Source organism: Lupinus angustifolius, chromosome LG02 (assembly GCF_001865875.1).
Source record: "Lupinus angustifolius cultivar Tanjil chromosome LG02, LupAngTanjil_v1.0, whole genome shotgun sequence".
Taxonomy (NCBI): Eukaryota; Viridiplantae; Streptophyta; class Magnoliopsida; order Fabales; family Fabaceae; genus Lupinus; species Lupinus angustifolius.
This window is the reverse complement of record NC_032010.1, coordinates 23,563,363-23,577,789: the sequence shown is the minus strand read 5'-3', so window position 1 is coordinate 23,577,789 and position 14,427 is coordinate 23,563,363. Positions and strand designations below refer to the sequence as shown.

The following is a 14,427-nucleotide window of genomic DNA, read 5'->3' as shown; positions in this document are numbered from 1 at the left end:
ATTATTGTAAGACAAGTTTTATATATACCATGAATTCTCATTAGTATTCCAGAAAGATTGTCACAGTCCACCACCAAACTCAGGTAGGTAGGTAAATTTAGGTGTCTAATAGCACCATTCCAAATGTTAGGACAGAGTGGAGACTGCTCCATTCCATTGTGAGGGTTTACATTTATAATGGCAGTTAAATACTAAGATATCCTACCAATGGAGATTAAAGAGATGTATTATTAGATTAAGAGGGGGAAGGTAAAAAAGAAAATGATACCCTATATCTTCATAAATAAAAGAAATAGCTCAAAGCTATGTTACAGAACCATGCAATAAAGCTACATATCCAACAAAACAGATCATCACATATATTGATCGATGGTGTTTCTTACCACAATCCCTTTTTATCACCACCTTTCTTTTTCCATATTTTGGACATGTTGGTTCGAGTGCCATGTTCTGAACTTAACAAATGCCCCACATTGAGTACACCATTTCTAAAGTGACCTTCACTTGACTTCAGACCCCTGTCCTCAGGCTTGTGCTTCCCTGTGGGTCTTTTTTTATTGCTATTAGCAAGCTTTCCGCCAAATCTTCCAAGAATCATGCCCTAAAAGCCGGAACAGATGGGTGAAAGAAGATTAGCAGGAGTCAGACAGACAAATAAGAAACAAACTTCTTGGGTCAAATGCTATGACTTTTAAGTGATAATGGTCCTGTCCACAGAATTTGTGACTAACTATTCCGTTGTGAGGTCCCTAACTTAAATAAAGAAAATCAGCAGTGACAGAAACTAATTTACCTCCTGGAGCATTTTTTGCTCTCTCTCCTTTTGTTTCTTCATCATTGGTCGGGCTACGCTTAAAGGCAATCTCTGATTCTTTGGAGGCTGCATAAGGCGCAAATGCAACACAATAAGAAATTTGTTCGTATGCATCCTGTTAATACTATTTGCATTGACAAATGATGTAGAGAATATAGCATAAACAAGAAGTCCTCACCTTCCCACCAAGAGAAACAACCTTCCTATCTTCAATCTTTTTACGCTCCTTCCATGACATATGAGAGTTGCCTGAAAAAATAGTTATCAGCTAACTGTACTGTGATATTGAAAGACAGTGGAAAGGGAAACAAAACCAGCCAAACTGAGTTTGGCTACCATAAAATTTATAACCCAAATACTCCAAGAAGAAATAAAAAGAAAAGGGAACTAATGTCTTATTATCATTCAAGCATCCCCAACAAATTATATAGCAATTAATGTATTCAGTGACACTCATCATGGTTTAGGAAGCTAGCCATTTATTACTGCATAGTTCACTACTTCACTTACATAAATATTACATGTGACCCATAACTATAAGTTAATCGAGCACATGAAAAGACATGGCAAACTGCACCCATTGCCACTTAATATAGCCATTTTTTGCCGGAAAACCAGAGACCATACAAATTCCACATCCCACCATGCTTTACAGCCTCATCGTGCACGAGGTTTTACTAGTAACGGTCAAACACTGCAAACCAGTGTGACCACCCTTGTGGCTCATTTGCAGACAAGAGACATGGCGGAAATCTTTCATACCAATTAATATGAAACTTGGGAGAGCCAAACCACAAAAGATAGTCATTGTGGTTATAGAGCCCAAGGTCATATAAACCCCACACTAGAATCTCATACCTTATAATGTGGGACACGAGTCCCATCCCATACCTTCAATTGGATCCTAACTCTTATCTCGTAAACATTTTATTGCAAACATAAGCTTGTGTCTAAACAACTGTGAATATCAACAAGCTATTTTTGGGTAAAGCTAACACAACGAAAGGAGAACTATAAGGAAGGGAATAGGATACCCATTAAAAAGTTAATGTATTATGTACAGAATTATATTTATGAAAGTTAATAGCTCACCAACCCTCCAGGCCTCCACAAAGCGCATAATACAAAAACTAAAGAATAAGTTTAAGCATATAGAGTCGTTATCCCTACAATAAACCAATGTGAACAGCATATAGCACTATAGGCTTCTAAGCTAGGAAATAAGTATCAACATCCCTATCACTCTATCACATCTACCCAATACCACATATCTTGAACTAGTACATCAAAAGAGCACATTTCCACATAAAATTGCATATCATTAAACCATACATGTATTGATGTAAGTTGTAACATAACATTTATGTGAAACATTATTCAAGATTATAGCAAATTATTCGTAGTCTGAAAAAAAGCTCATAAACAACAGTTAAAAAAAGGGGAATTACTAAAATCTTGAATGTCTTTCATAATCGTCTTCATATCCATGTGTTCTTCTATTGCAGGAAGAGGCCCATTATTTGCATCTGTTGATGCTGCTTGTTTCTTCTTGTTGCTCTTGTTGTACATTTTTCCCATTGCTTCTGATTGAAGAATCAAAAGAGTACAATCAGAGACTAACACTACACTAGAACAATCAAAAGAGAATTCTACTTGTAAACCGTCCTCAAATCACAATTACCAAATTCACGAGAACAAATTCCTAGTTTGAAAATTGGTTAGTGGAAAGCGAATTAGCTCGCAAATGTGAACCTAATAGGTTATAGAACGAACCACTGATAGTTTTTTCTTCTTCTTTTGGTTAAAAAACCACATCATTTTAAGTTAGATAAAGTAATAGGATACACAATAACAGTTATAGTATATTTCAATTTGAAAAACATATTATCGTGATAAAGAGGATATAATCGAATCAATGAGTTATAATTATAATTACATCCGATCTAGGCGGCGGCGCCGCCACCAGAGAGAAGAACATACCTCTTTCCGCCGCTGATAAAGATGGTTTCGAAACTCTGAGCAAATCACTTTCCTCTTTGTAAAGTTTTCAGTGACAAGTTTTATTCATACGGTGAGAAATTAGGGTTTAATTGAAGGTGGTGAACAAATAAAAATTAATTGAAAAGAAAATGGTAGTTTTATTAAAATTTATTAATTAATAATAATTATATTCCTACCACTTTTTGTTGTATCTTGTATTACACTTTCTCTACAAAAATATATATTGTATATGCAATTTTGGGCTCCATAAAAAAACTATAACTCAACCAGATAAAATTGATTAAGTTACGTAAATGCAATTTTGCAAGTTATTTTTTCAATACTTCACATTTTCACTTTTCTAATAAATATCACTTACAAAAATCGAATTATTAACTTCTAGTTATCATAGGGTCTTATATCATTAGACCAATACATTATTACTAAAGTGAAATGACATACTAAAAATTAAGTCTCTATTTAATTATAAAACGTGATAATTTCTTAATTAATTTATTAATGCAATATTTAAATTCTTATAATGCTTTCAAATTTAAAATTATATTATAAATCTCTAAATTATATATTATTTTTTATTGAAAAACTCGTATGACATGAGATATTAACTAATTATTAACCAATATATGTTGATCCAGTGTATTATTGGATATAAATATTTTGGTTGTGATTGTTGATTGAGTAACCTTTGGATTATAATAGTAATTATGATAAATATCTCAAACAGTGACTTCATAAACTAATTGATTTTCACCATGAGGAACCACACTTGGACTTTCTTATGTAGAAGAATTATTTGGGTATACATACTTGTCATTTCATATACACTACTTAAATAGTTGAGTGGTATTTTGAAAAAGACATTTTTGTACATGTGATAGTTGTTTGCCTATCAAATGCTAATAAGTTTTGAGTTAAAAAACAAAACAAATTAAGGTGGTATTCTCAGATAATTTCATTTCATTACTTTTCATTCTATAATGCATTGTGATGAATATTGTTTGTTTTTTAATGTGAGAAACACACAAGTGATTTAAAGCCACTTTTATTGGGGTTTTGAAAGTCTATGTAGTGTTTAGTTCTCTAAAATCAGAGTGTTTTTTAGGTGTAGAATATTGTAAGTATTTCTCCTATATATATTGCATGAAAATCTTCACATGTTCCAAGTCACATTTATTAATGATTTTGTTGCTAGGACATTTAGCTGCAGTAATCATGTTGGACTAATTGCTTTGGTTCCAGAACATTCTCTTAAAACATAAAAATAAAAATGGATGGCATTAACACTTTTTAGTTGTAACATTAAGATTGAAACTGTGTCTTTTCTCTGGATGTTGTGAATATTATGCATAACTGACAGATTAATGTTAATTTATTTTACATAAAAAGTTAACAATGATATAAGAATTGACATGATTTAACTTGGTGTATAAAAAGTACACATTCTTCTCAAATTCTTCTTCTTTAGCTTAAAAACATCAAATGAGTTCCTAATACAAGCTAACTTGTGCAATTGAGGCATACATCAAAGTAATTTGGATCATAAATAACGTTCCACTAAAGTTTCTCAGAGTATGTATATCATATCAAGTGCTCTCTGCTGATACAGTACATAAATTTTATAAAATTCCATCTAATTCAATGCAATCTATCTTACCCTATGCCCATTAAATTGAAGATTCCTATGCTAAAATAACCTTATCCAATCCTTAGTAAAAATAAGAATGAGCATATATGCTAGTTATTCTCAAGTTTTAAGAGGAAATGACAGGTAACCAAAGTCTAGTAAAATACTTGTTAGGGTGGGGACTTCTAGATGCATCATAAGCTAAACCCGTGCAAGAAACGTCATCGAAAATGGAAGGCGGAGCAGCACCTTATGGTATTTTAGAAGGGACTTCCCTTATTGCTCCGATCACCACCATCACGGGAACCACCGAATGAACCGGAGCCAAAATCTCCAAAACCTCCAGAACGATCTGAACTACCAAATCCCCCAAAACCACCAGATTGCCTGCTTCCTGATTGACCTGAACCATAGCCACCAGAGGAGCCATAACGACCAGAGCTTTGTCCATCAGATGTGCCAAAACGACTTGAACCACCAGAATTTCCATAACTAGAGCGGCCAGACCCAGAGTTACCGTAGCCCCCACTACGTCCAAAACCTGAATCACCAGATCGACGATCCCTTGAACCTCCAGGAGAACTAAATCGCCCACCACCCATGCCACTAAATGTGTCCACTGACCCAGGTGCAACAGCAATCTTTGGTAGCTGATAGGTATGAATGTTGGAATAAAAGCAATCAGTTAACTATTATATGAAAATAAAAAATACTTCCTATAAATTAATCAGCATAGAAAGAGGGAAAGCAATGGTCACAATATAAAATAAGGATAGCAGTTCACTGACTGCTAGATGCAATAAGAAATTTCAGCAACTTCAGTTTTAAGAGTACTTGGTACATGATGGTAGTGAAAAACATTGGTCACAAACTAATGATAAACTTTTAGGCACCATCACAAACTCACGGGGGAACTAATATTATTCAACATTTATTGCTTTACATGGATGGGGAGCAAGGAGGTTGGAATTACGGCAGGAATGTAAACTACCATTTTGTTTAGCTCCAATTTCAAATAGCCAGAAATTAATAATAAACAAGGTAAAACTTCAAGTAAAAAATGATAAACAGGTAGAAATGTAAATGAAGCAAGGAGATCACCTCTGTAAATTTACAGCCTACATCACGCTCAATAGTCCTAACAGCCCTGGTTTGATTTGCTGTATAAACAAGAATAGCAGCTCCTTTCTTACCAGCACGGCCTGTTCGTCCTGATCGGTGAACAAATATCTCTGAAGAATTGGGAAGATCATAATGTATTACCTATACGAGGAAACCCAGTTAAAACTTCACATTTGAAAATAACAATATATTAACAGAAGCGTTGTCCATGTCCAAATATTTAGATATACATGTATATATTAAACAAAGCAAGGCACAAAACGTCTACAATTCTACATAGACTAGATATTAAAATGAATTGCACAGCAAGCAACAAAACAGAAGCTACAAGAGTCCCAAAATTTATATAACCACACCATGGGATCGATGAAGAAAGAAGCAATAGCACAGTAAACGTAAAAAAAATCCAGATAATTTATAATGCATGACTACATGTTTGACTTCATTCAAGATTTCCTTTCAATCCAATATGTTATTTTCAAGTTTTAGGTGAGCTGTTTCTGTATTGCCAAGGAGAAAGCATAAAACAAGGAGAAACATCATGTAGAAAAAAAAGAGATTATTTTTCTGATTGCAAGTTAACTATCAATAAGCATGAAATAGAGTATAAAAGATAATAGAAGAATTTCGAACAAAACAAAATAGTAAAAAGGAACTTACAAGATCAACATTTGGTATATCAAGCCCACGTGAAGCAACATCAGTTGCCACTAAAACATTAAAATGGCCATTTCTGAAGCCAGCAAGAGTTCTTTCCCTCTGAGCTTGTGATATATCTCCATGCAAGGCCTGACATTGAATAGTTTTTGCCATGGCATATGATAACCGATCAGCCTCACGTTTGGTTTGAGTGAAAACAATACACTTTCCTCCTTTTGCATGTTCCTGCCAAATGATATATCTTTAGGAAAAACAACAAAAGCGAGTCTAATAACAACTAGCAAGCTTTACAACTAGTTTTTTTATTAAAAAACTAGAGATAATTAAAAATATATAATAATTGGATTATAAAATAGCTAATGGTAGTGAAATAGCAATTATAACAACAATCATTAACCATAACAAACACACAAGTCAAGAGTCAAGAAATGATTATATCATATGGCATACTTTTACTAATGGTCCAAGGGTTCCCGCTTTAACATAAGAATCGGTTGCAATTGAGTACAATGTAATTCCATCTGCCAACTTCTGATCAGAATCTCCAACCTATGCCAACAAAAAGTTCTCAATTAAATAATAACCAAACAAACCATAATAACTAAGCAAGTTGATCTCAAATACATTTGCTTCCAATTACAAACAGTGTGACTTCCTCTTCTTTCTTAATGCTCATATTACAATGAGATGGTTTTCCATACACAAATTCATTGAAACTTGCAATTTTATAAGGATAGCAATGTATTCATTGAGAGTCATATTTCCATTTTGGTACAATTGAAACCCAAAATTTATCATAAACATTTATATGTACATTTATATATAATAAAATATTTCTTAGGAAGTTAAAATACCTATCATGGTCAATGTGCCCTAAAACTTCCATAAAAAATATGAAGAGCTAAAGGGTATCTCATCTATGCAAAATGCAATAGCCTTAATTCTTAACCTATAACAGAATTGCATACTCACGAGATCAACGGTTAGAGGGTTTTTTAGGTATTTGCGTGTAATATCCTTTATCCAGGATGGCATTGTTGCAGAGAACATAAGGGTCTGACGCTTTGGGGGCAACCATGCCAAAATCTTCTCCACATCTTCTTGGAAGCCCACTTGAAGCATCTGATCAGCTTCATCAATAACAGCAAATTGAACTTCCTTCAAATTTAGAGCACCTCTGTTGAGAAGGTCAATAATTCGACCAGGTGTTCCTACTGCGATATCAACACCATAACCAAGCTGTCTCATTTGTTGAGAGATAGGTGTCCCACCATAAACACAAATTGTTTCCAAGTTTGGAGCTGCATCAGTGAACTCCTTCTCAACCTGTCGTGCGAGCTCTCTGGTTGGAGCCAAAACCAAAGCCAAAGGACTCTTTCCTCGTCTGCTATATCAACCACACACACAAAGAAATCAAGTTAATGTTACAAGTCAATGTCTTCTAGCTACAGAAAATGAATCACCTAATCCAACTTCAGTTGAAGCAGAGAAGCCAAAGACACATTTAAGTAAAATCACAAGAAGAAAACGTTGTCACTAATAAAAACCAACCCATGTTCGGCATTAAACTTAATGATTTTATCCATGACAGGTATCCCAAAGGCAAGAGTTTTTCCAGTTCCAGTTCTAGCTCGACCAATCATATCGCGACCTTGCATAGCAGGTTCCAACACAGCCCCCTACAATTTAACAAAAATACAAATTAGAACTTACATAAAAATGTGAACAATAGCTTAAAATTACATTGTTAATTATTAACATATCAATTTTTTTATCAACTAAAACCCAACAACAAATTAAATTAATTAAAATTCTAAATCATAAACCATTTTTAATTATTCCCACATCATATTTCAGAATTCAGACAAGTAAATATTAACAATATCTTAAACTTATCCGATAAACGCTTAATTAAACCGATTACCCATTTGTGTTAAGGTTCCATCTCAAAACAAACAATAGGTATTTAAACCATTCCCGAGACAACGAGATAAGCTAAGCAATGTGGGACTTACTTTCCAACAGAAGGTAAATAAAGATTACCTGAATAGGGAAGAGTTTGGTTATGCCTTTTTTTGACAGAGCAGAAACAATCTCCTGAGAAATCCCTAACTTTGCAACTTCAAGTCCTTCATCAGCGCTATTCACTTTCGTATCCTCTTCCACTGCGTAATCAGCTACAGCAGCATATCCAGCCCTAGATACCGAAGAGGCATGGAAATTCAATGGAGTTGAATTCGAGTGAAAGGCACGCGCTTTCGACACTGATAAGCCGGAGAAGCTTAAAGGGTTGCCGGCGGAGGGGGTTACGACGGCGAGGCGGTGGAGAATGGGTTTGGTGGAAACGGAGGCTATGGCAATGAAAGCACGAGTTGAAAGGATTGGAGGGGTTCTACTGAGGATAGTGGTTATCATTTTGAGTGTTTGGGAATGGAAAACGAAGAAGGAAAGGGTGAAGAGTGAAGATTGAAGATTGAAAAGGGAATGGAAATGGAGAAACCAAACCCTAGAAATTTAGGGTTTATGGTTTAAGAGAGTGGAGGATAATGGAAGAAAGAGATATTATCGTGTGTGGTATTAAGTACTATTATGTGGCTGCACTAGAATGCTGACGTGTCATTTGTGTTTCAGATATTTTGCATTGTCCTTTTCCAATACCTTAACGAATAAATATCTTCCATCCCAAATCCATTCAACCAATCAAATTTCATTAAACTTTATACTTTTAACCGTTAGTATCAGACTATTATCTCTTTTCTCTTATTGATGGTTACTCTTAAACTTGTTCAAGAGTTTGGTCTAAATAATCTTAAATTACTAATCTCATTGGAACATTTTATTTTAATCTCAAGTCTATGTTCCTTATTATTGAATTTTAATTGTTTATATATTCATATTATTACATTACATTTTTTTATCACTAGAATTTATTTATTCTCTTCTTGATAAATTTGCATTTTGACTATCTTTTATTCACATCATCAACTAAAATGTAAAAATAATTAAATATTTTTAGTAATATTATATGATTATACATTATTGTTCATTTCTTATTGTTGATTACATTTTTTTAAAAATAAAAAAATTATTCTTACATTATCATTAGTTTATCATTACTCTTCTAAATTATATAGCCCAAATAAGGGAAATAATTTCATTCTTTTCCTTATCTTCATTCTCTTCCTTAACCATTTGATCTCTCTCATTTCTTTTCTATCATAACTCTCAAACAAAGCCTTAATGTATCATTTGGTTGAATTTTAAGGAGAAAGAAAATAAAATGAGAGATTTCATTTTTCTTCTATGTGATTGAGAAGAGAAGTAGAGAGGAGAAAGAAGATAATGGTGGGTCTTAGCTCAATTTCCTTCTCCTCACATCACCCAAGGAGTCTCAAGAGGAAGTTAGGATTTGCCAAATAAGTAATAACAACTATGCCCTAGTTTTTTCATAGTTATCACTTAATCACAATCATACAAAGATGAAAAACACATGTAATGATATTATTGTCTATACAATAATATCATATTTATTTCTCTTTTCTCTTTCTCTTATATCAAACCACTCTTAATTGTTAAATTCGCATGATGATCAAGATGTTAAAGGTTCAATATATAGGAGTGACACTTGTTGGAAATAACAACCACGCACGAAACAAATTAGTTTCTTACCTAAAAAGTAAGAAGATACTATTAACAGTACAAAAAAACAACTCTTAAAATTCACTCTATTTTTTACCACTTTATCTTTACTCATACTCTTTCTTTACATTACATGTTATCTCTTCTCATTTTTTTCCTTTCAACCAAATATTGTGTTAAGAGTATGGGTCCTATATATACAACAAACAGGCCTATAAACTGTGAAAATTGGGGATAGGGGAAATATATTTCTCTCCAAATCAAATAGACATGAAATGGTAAAGATAGGTTCTATAACGTTTTTTTTGGTACAATGGAGAGAAAGATAGATTCTATAATGTGATAATTTAAAATTAAATTTGCTCTTCTTTGGTCCTTATAATGTTTTATCTCATTGCACACGCCACTTTGAAACTTATAGTAATCAACCTTACCCAATTGAAATAAAGGTTTCTGCAATCCATAAAATCTCCAGCTGAAACAGAAAGTGTAACTAAGGTATTTCATTTTTAGTGGCTTAAATAAGAAAATAAATAAAATGCTAGAAATGGGTCCTTTTTAGTGGCTTTAAATAAAATGGTCCTTATTACTGGCTTAAATAAAATGATAACTACGGGTAGGAGTGTTGGTTCAAGTGATACATGTTGGATTTCCTTTAAGCAATGTCTCAGGTTCGAGTATTGTGGATGAACAAAATACTCAATGGAAGAGTTAGCCCAACATACCTGTAATGTTGTGACTTAGACAATATTGACTTCCAGTGTGATGATATTGGTGTGAAACTAGAAATGTGTCCTAACCCCACTAAACCAAAACAAAACTAGGAAGTTCCAGAAAAGGGCCAGCATGTTTTGCAATCAGTCTTATAGGATATGATCTATTTTGATTTCGTCCTCATATCTACATTATTCAATCATAAAAATTGTTCCTTGCCACTCTCAATTCATATACTATAAGATTGTTGTCTCATATTTTGTTTAGTGATCAAGTAAAGTTTAATATATTGATTAGTGTGGTAGAGTGTATCTCAATTTGATAGTAGGTAAGTAGGATATGATCTTTATAATTAGAGTATAATTGAGCTAGATCAACCCTTTTTAATAGTTTAAGATTATATCTCATGAGATGCTTTAAGATTCTAAATCTGATTCAGCTTTTCTGTTGGACTCAGTTTATGAATCAAATAAAGCTAAGGACATTATTATGAAGTGTTATGTGGTTATGCATTTATATCCAAACACTGCTTTTGGTTTTGCTTTTTAAAAGCTAAAGATGACACCAAAGTAGTGTTTATGTATGTGTGTGTGTGTGAATGTTACTTCTTCTATCTGAATAGATTGAAGACACAGAGAGAAAGAGTAAAGGGCATAGAATGCTGCTATTACAATGTTACTTCTTCTATCTTCCATTAAAATGGCAACTTCTGTTTTCAGCTTTGTATTCTTTAGCCTCCTCCTATTGTTGTGTCTAACTTGGCATGCTTCTTCTGTTTTTTCACCCCCTGTGTCCTTGAGAAATCAAGCTTCTATCTTGGTTTCTCTTAAACAAGAGTTTGAAGCCGAACCTTCTTCTTTGAATAGCTGGAACATGTTAAACTATATGTCACTTTGCACTTGGCATGGCATTAAGTGTGACAATAAAAACATGTCTGTGGTGTCACTAGATATATCCAACTTAAATGTATCTGGCTCTCTTTCAACTTTCGTCACAGGACTCGGAAGCCTTGTGAGTCTTTCAATCGCGGGGAATGGCTTTTCCGATGAGTTCTCAGCTGATATTCACAAGCTATAAGGTTTAAGATTCCTCAACATATCGAAAAACATGGTCAGTGGAAGTTTGGGTTTGGAATTCTCACAATTGAAAGAGCTTGAAGTCATAGATGCTTATGACAACATGTTCAATAGCTCCCTCCCTCTTTTTGTCCTTGAACTACCTAAGCTCAAGCACTTGAATTTCGGTAAGTTGATCAATTTGGTTCATCTTGATATTGCTAACTGTGGCATGATAGGTCCAATTCCTTCTGAGTTAAGCAAACTCTACAAGTTGGACACATTGTTCTTGCAAACTAATCATCTTAATGGTTCAATCCCTCCTCAACTAGGCAACTTGAGTAGCCTGAAATCTCTTGATCTATCAAACAATGAGTTAACATGAGACATACCGAATGAGTTTTCAGTTCTTCATGAGCTCACTCTCTTGAACTTATTCATCAATATGTTCAATGGTGAAATTCCACACTTCATTGCTGAGCTACCTAACTTGGAGGTGTTGAAGCTTTGGCAGAACAACTTCACTGGAGTCATTCCTTCAATGCTCGACCAGAACGGTAAATTGACCGAGCTTGATCTTTCAACAAATAAGCTTACTGGACCAGTGCCAAAATCTCTATGCCTTGGAAAGAGGCTTAAGATTTTGATCCTGCTCAATAATTTTCTGTTTGGATCTTTGCCTTCCGATCTTGGCCAATGCTACACACTCCGAAGAGTTCTGTTTCGGACAGAACTATTTGACAGGATCAATACCGAAAGGTTTCCTTTATGTGCCTGAGCTATCCCTTCTGGAACTACAGAACAATTATCTTAGTGGATGGCTTCCACAACAAGGACTTCTTCACCCTCTAAACTCGCACAGTTGAATCTATCAAACAACCATTTATCTGGCCCTCTACCAACCTCAATCGGAAACTTTCCGAGCTTGCAAACTCTTCTTCTACATGGAAATAGATTTTCAGGAGAAATCCCTTGAGATATCGGGATTTGAGCACTAACAACTTTTCAAGCAGTATTCCTGCTGAGATAAGAAACTGTGTCTTACTCACATATTTAGATTTGAGCCAAAACCAACTTTCCGGCCCTATACCAATTCAGGTTTCTCAAATTCACACACTAAACTATCTCAATGTCTCATGGAACCACCTAAACCAAACTATTCTAATGGAACTTGGGGCAATGAAGGGCTTAACTTCAGCAGATTTTTCTCACAACAACTTCTCTGGTTCAGTACCTAATATAGGACAATTCTCGGTCTTTAACTCAACATCATTTGAAGGTAAATCCTCAGCTATGTGTATATGAATTGAATCCATGCAACCATTCTTCAACTGCAGCATTACAATCTCATATAACAAAAGCAGTGCAAAACCTATAGTTCCTGGCAAATATAAGCTTCTTTTGGCATTGGCACAGTTATGTTGTTCATTAGTGTTTGCAGCATTAGCCATTATCAAGAGCAGGAATGAAAGGAGGAACTCCAATTCATGGAAGCTCACAGCATTTCAGAAGGTGGAATATGGAAGTGTAGACATCATAGGTTGCATAAAGGAAAACAATCTGATAGGAAAAGGAGGTGCTGGTGTTTTATATGTCGGAACCATGCCGAATGGAGAGAAATTAGGTGTGAAGAAATTGTTAGGAATCAACAAAGGTTGTTCTCATGATAATGGCCTCTCTGCAGAAACAAAGACACTTGGTACTTGGTAGAATAAGGCACAGGTACATTGTGAAGTTGCTAGCTTTTTGTTCAAATAGAGAGACCAATTTACTTGTTTATGAGTACATGCCAAATGGAAGCTTAGGTGAAGCCTTGCATGGGAAAAAGGGTGAGTTTCTCAAATGGGATACTAGGCTGAAAATAGCAACAGAAGCTGCAAAAGGGCTTTGTTATTTGCACCATGATTGTTCTCCTCTCATAATCCATAGAGATGTCAAATCAAACTACATATTATTGAACTCTAACTTTGAGGCTCATGTTGCTGATTTTGGCCTTGCCAAGTTCTTGCAAGATACTGGAACATCAGAGTGCATGTCTTCCATTGCTGGTTCTTATGGCTATATAGCTCCAGGTACCTTTAAAGTTTATAATATGCAAAATATATATCAGATAGTCTGAAAAAATGACAACCATTTTAAGTAGATTTATATATATAGCATCTGTTTCAATCTCATTGGTTTCAAACTAGCTTACATGTTTAGGAAACATTATTACCTAGTCCCACAACATGACTATCATTGGTTACAAGGATTGCTTTATCAAACTATATCCCGAACTATGTCTCAGCACGAATGATCTTGAAACAAAAACATAAAAAATAATGAATATTTAAATTTTTTAATCGACTTGACATGTTTTTATTAGTTTGTGACATAATCTGTGATGAGTTTGGAACAACATATCCTTGTGAATAGCATATTCCTCCTCGCTATTTTCTAGGACCATGCCCTGCATGTAGGTGGATTCCTACTCTGGGCAAAGACTCCACTAACACAAAGGAAAATTCTTTTGCTTTTTCTCTCATGCTAACTGAGAACATATTGTACTTTTGCATGCCTTGAAAGTTGAAAGTTGAAACCATAAACTCAGACTCAAACCACTACATAGTATCTCTCTTTGACCAATATCCATTATCAATATCACCACCTAATCACAGTAACCAATCCAAAGACATATTTTTTTCTCTTCAAACCATACATAAATAATGAAAATTAAAAATTAATCAATGGTCATATTGTTGAAGAATGAAGAAATCAGTATGTGCCACAATGAGATTTCTGACCAAGACACAAAGAAG

The 14,427-nt window shown here is 34.3% G+C and overlaps 2 protein-coding genes and 1 pseudogene across 4 annotated transcripts; 1 reads left to right on the top strand and 2 right to left on the bottom strand.

Moving 5' to 3' along the window:
• On the bottom strand, positions 200–2,923 carry LOC109341536. Of its 2 annotated transcripts, none has more exons than XM_019579476.1 (5): positions 2,795–2,923; positions 2,263–2,394; positions 993–1,063; positions 794–880; positions 200–601 (listed from the first exon to the last, which is right to left on the bottom strand). In XM_019579476.1, the coding sequence occupies exons 2-5, from the start codon at positions 2,390–2,392 to the stop codon at positions 380–382; spliced, it is 510 nt and encodes a 169-aa protein (XP_019435021.1). In that variant the 5' UTR covers positions 2,393–2,394; positions 2,795–2,923; the 3' UTR covers positions 200–379. The 2 variants fall into 2 exon arrangements, with proteins under 2 accessions (XP_019435021.1, XP_019435025.1); XM_019579480.1 differs by having other exon boundaries at positions 2,263–2,397; positions 2,795–2,912.
• On the bottom strand, positions 4,336–8,747 carry LOC109341438 (DEAD-box ATP-dependent RNA helicase 53-like). 2 transcript variants are annotated; one of them, XM_019579352.1, is made up of 7 exons: positions 8,265–8,747; positions 7,773–7,900; positions 7,194–7,608; positions 6,672–6,770; positions 6,222–6,446; positions 5,541–5,702; positions 4,336–5,089 (listed from the first exon to the last, which is right to left on the bottom strand). In XM_019579352.1, the coding sequence occupies exons 1-7, from the start codon at positions 8,634–8,636 to the stop codon at positions 4,700–4,702; spliced, it is 1,791 nt and encodes a 596-aa protein (XP_019434897.1). In that variant the 5' UTR covers positions 8,637–8,747; the 3' UTR covers positions 4,336–4,699. The 2 variants fall into 2 exon arrangements, with proteins under 2 accessions (XP_019434897.1, XP_019434904.1); XM_019579359.1 differs by having other exon boundaries at positions 7,194–7,605.
• LOC109328450 lies at positions 11,814–13,760 on the top strand (annotated as a pseudogene).

What these genes read in the sequence shown, in the direction of transcription:
- LOC109341536 (XM_019579476.1), bottom strand. Translation starts at nt 2,392, where the DNA reads ATGGGAAAAATGTACAACAAGAGCAACAAGAAGAAACAAGCAGCATCA. An exon ending in GAAAGACATTCAAGATTTTA is followed by an intron (nt 1,064 to 2,262) that starts GTAATTCCCCTT and finishes CTATTTTTTCAG; the next exon opens with GCAACTCTCATATGTCATGG. An exon ending in TTGTTTCTCTTGGTGGGAAG is followed by an intron (nt 881 to 992) that starts GTGAGGACTTCT and finishes CGCCTTATGCAG; the next exon opens with CCTCCAAAGAATCAGAGATT.
- LOC109341438 (XM_019579352.1), bottom strand. Translation starts at nt 8,636, where the DNA reads ATGATAACCACTATCCTCAGTAGAACCCCTCCAATCCTTTCAACTCGT. An exon ending in AAGTTTAATGCCGAACATGG is followed by an intron (nt 7,609 to 7,772) that starts GTTGGTTTTTAT and finishes TGGTTGATATAG; the next exon opens with CAGACGAGGAAAGAGTCCTT. An exon ending in ATATACCAAATGTTGATCTT is followed by an intron (nt 5,703 to 6,221) that starts GTAAGTTCCTTT and finishes TTCCTCGTATAG; the next exon opens with GTAATACATTATGATCTTCC.